This window comes from Seriola lalandi, unplaced genomic scaffold (assembly GCF_002814215.2).
Source record: "Seriola lalandi dorsalis isolate HSWRI2012SDOR001 ecotype SW California unplaced genomic scaffold, Sedor1 jcf7180002054688, whole genome shotgun sequence".
Lineage (NCBI taxonomy): Eukaryota > Metazoa > Chordata > Actinopteri > Carangiformes > Carangidae > Seriola > Seriola lalandi.
The window spans coordinates 1,447,830-1,449,460 of NW_019525241.1; the positions used below are offsets into that span (position 1 = coordinate 1,447,830).

The following is a 1,631-nucleotide window of genomic DNA, read 5'->3' on the forward strand; positions in this document are numbered from 1 at the left end:
CCAACAGGAAGTTGCCCCCTCTTCTTGTCCACACCAGAACGGAAACATCTGCAGCTTATTTTGAAACCCTGGCACGCGGTGAATCACAAACACACAAAAAACACACAACTGTGAAAACAACTGTGGAGGTAAATCGGCAGTGTGAAATGACTACAAAGAGCCTGTAGTTATGAGACGGGGATTAGCTGTAAATAGACAGAGTTTATAGGCTGACGGAGACTTTATATCAGGCACCGACACAGGAAACCAGAGCGCTCTCTGAAAGGCCGATGGGTTTTAAATAGGCCTGTCAGAACTGAGGCCATCAGTCAGTCTAACTCTACGAAGTTATCCATAAAAATGTTTTCCAGCATTGCAGAGACAAAGATGGACCTTGCATGTTTGTGCTTGTGTGTACGTTGTTTAAGTTTTCTTGCAGTCCTATACTTCAGATAACCATATCAGTTCACAAATATACCAAAGAGAGATCCACCTACATTTTACCTTCCTCCTCAAGTTGGAACGGAAGTTGCAAAGGTTTAAAAAAGTGTCATCTAATCTTTCAAAAGGTCCCTAATCTTTAAATTATATGAAATGCTGTGGTTGTGGCTGTGGAAGTGTTTAGTTTGTGGATGTCTCGGAGAGGTGAGACCTGGGTTAAGCGTCTGTATGCAACAGTGTCCTTTCAGAAACTGACAAACCAACAATCAGCGCCTGGCCAAGTGGCTGCAGGTGAGAAAGGATTGGACTTCTCTCTTAAATTTTCTCCTTTTTCATTCCTCCCACAATAACAACTTCTATGTGAAAGAGTGCAGTGATACTCTGATTCAAAAGCCCGTCTCATCTTGTTCTGGTTGGAACCGGCCAAAAGTTCTGATGATGAGGTTTGTGTGAGGGCTGAGTTTAAATTCAGTTTAGGCAGGTAGAGAAGCCAGGAACAGGATTAAAGGCTTGTATATGCTTGTGTAAGTGTATGAGCCATACCTGGAAGAGGGGGGCATGGGTCTGAAGTTGGGCGGGGCTGAGAGGTCCCACTGGGCTCAGGCTGGACCAGAAGTGGATATTGGAGAGTAGAGGGCTGGGAGTGAGCAGCAGACCAGACGGAGTCTACGTAGACACAACCCCAAATTAAATATCAGAGGATAAATTCACCAAGATTCACCGAGTGTTTATTCTGGCAATAATTCCAGAGGGCTGTACATAGTCTGTGGTGAAGCTCAAAGCCAAGTCTGCCCTCTAGTGAACTCACGTCTACCAGACAGACTGACTTGGCAGACTGACTCCATGTAGGTCAGGAAGCTCCATTCATACAGAATTCATGTCATCTATTTTCTTCCGTCTCTTCAGTTTGGTTTTCTCTCTGATTCAGCAGGAGAACATAAGTCTCCTGAATTAAACATTTGTTAATATCACTTTCTAAAACATGTTTGTGTTCTCTGATATTTTTTGTTTTAACCCTGTTTAAGTTTTTCTTTCAGTGATGTTCAACAGCATGCAATAAAACCCAATTCTGCTAAAAGATAAGAAAATCTTTAAAACTGTTTTCAGCCTGGCAGCCTGTGGGTTTAAGGCTCTGACCATGAACCACAATGTCCCCGGTTTGCATCTGGCTGGGGACTCAGTGTTGCATGTCATTCTGCAACCCCCCCCCC

General features: G+C 43.8%; 1 protein-coding gene across 1 annotated transcript in view; it reads right to left on the minus strand.

Moving 5' to 3' along the window:
- Positions 1-1,631, minus strand: part of LOC111667296 (ETS domain-containing protein Elk-3-like) — a 10,164-nt gene that overhangs the window by 2,438 nt on the left and 6,095 nt on the right. The window contains exon 4 of the mRNA XM_023422956.2: positions 964-1,086. Within this exon, the coding sequence (XP_023278724.1) occupies positions 964-1,086 (123 nt within the window). The remainder of the gene's footprint in view (positions 1-963; positions 1,087-1,631) is intronic.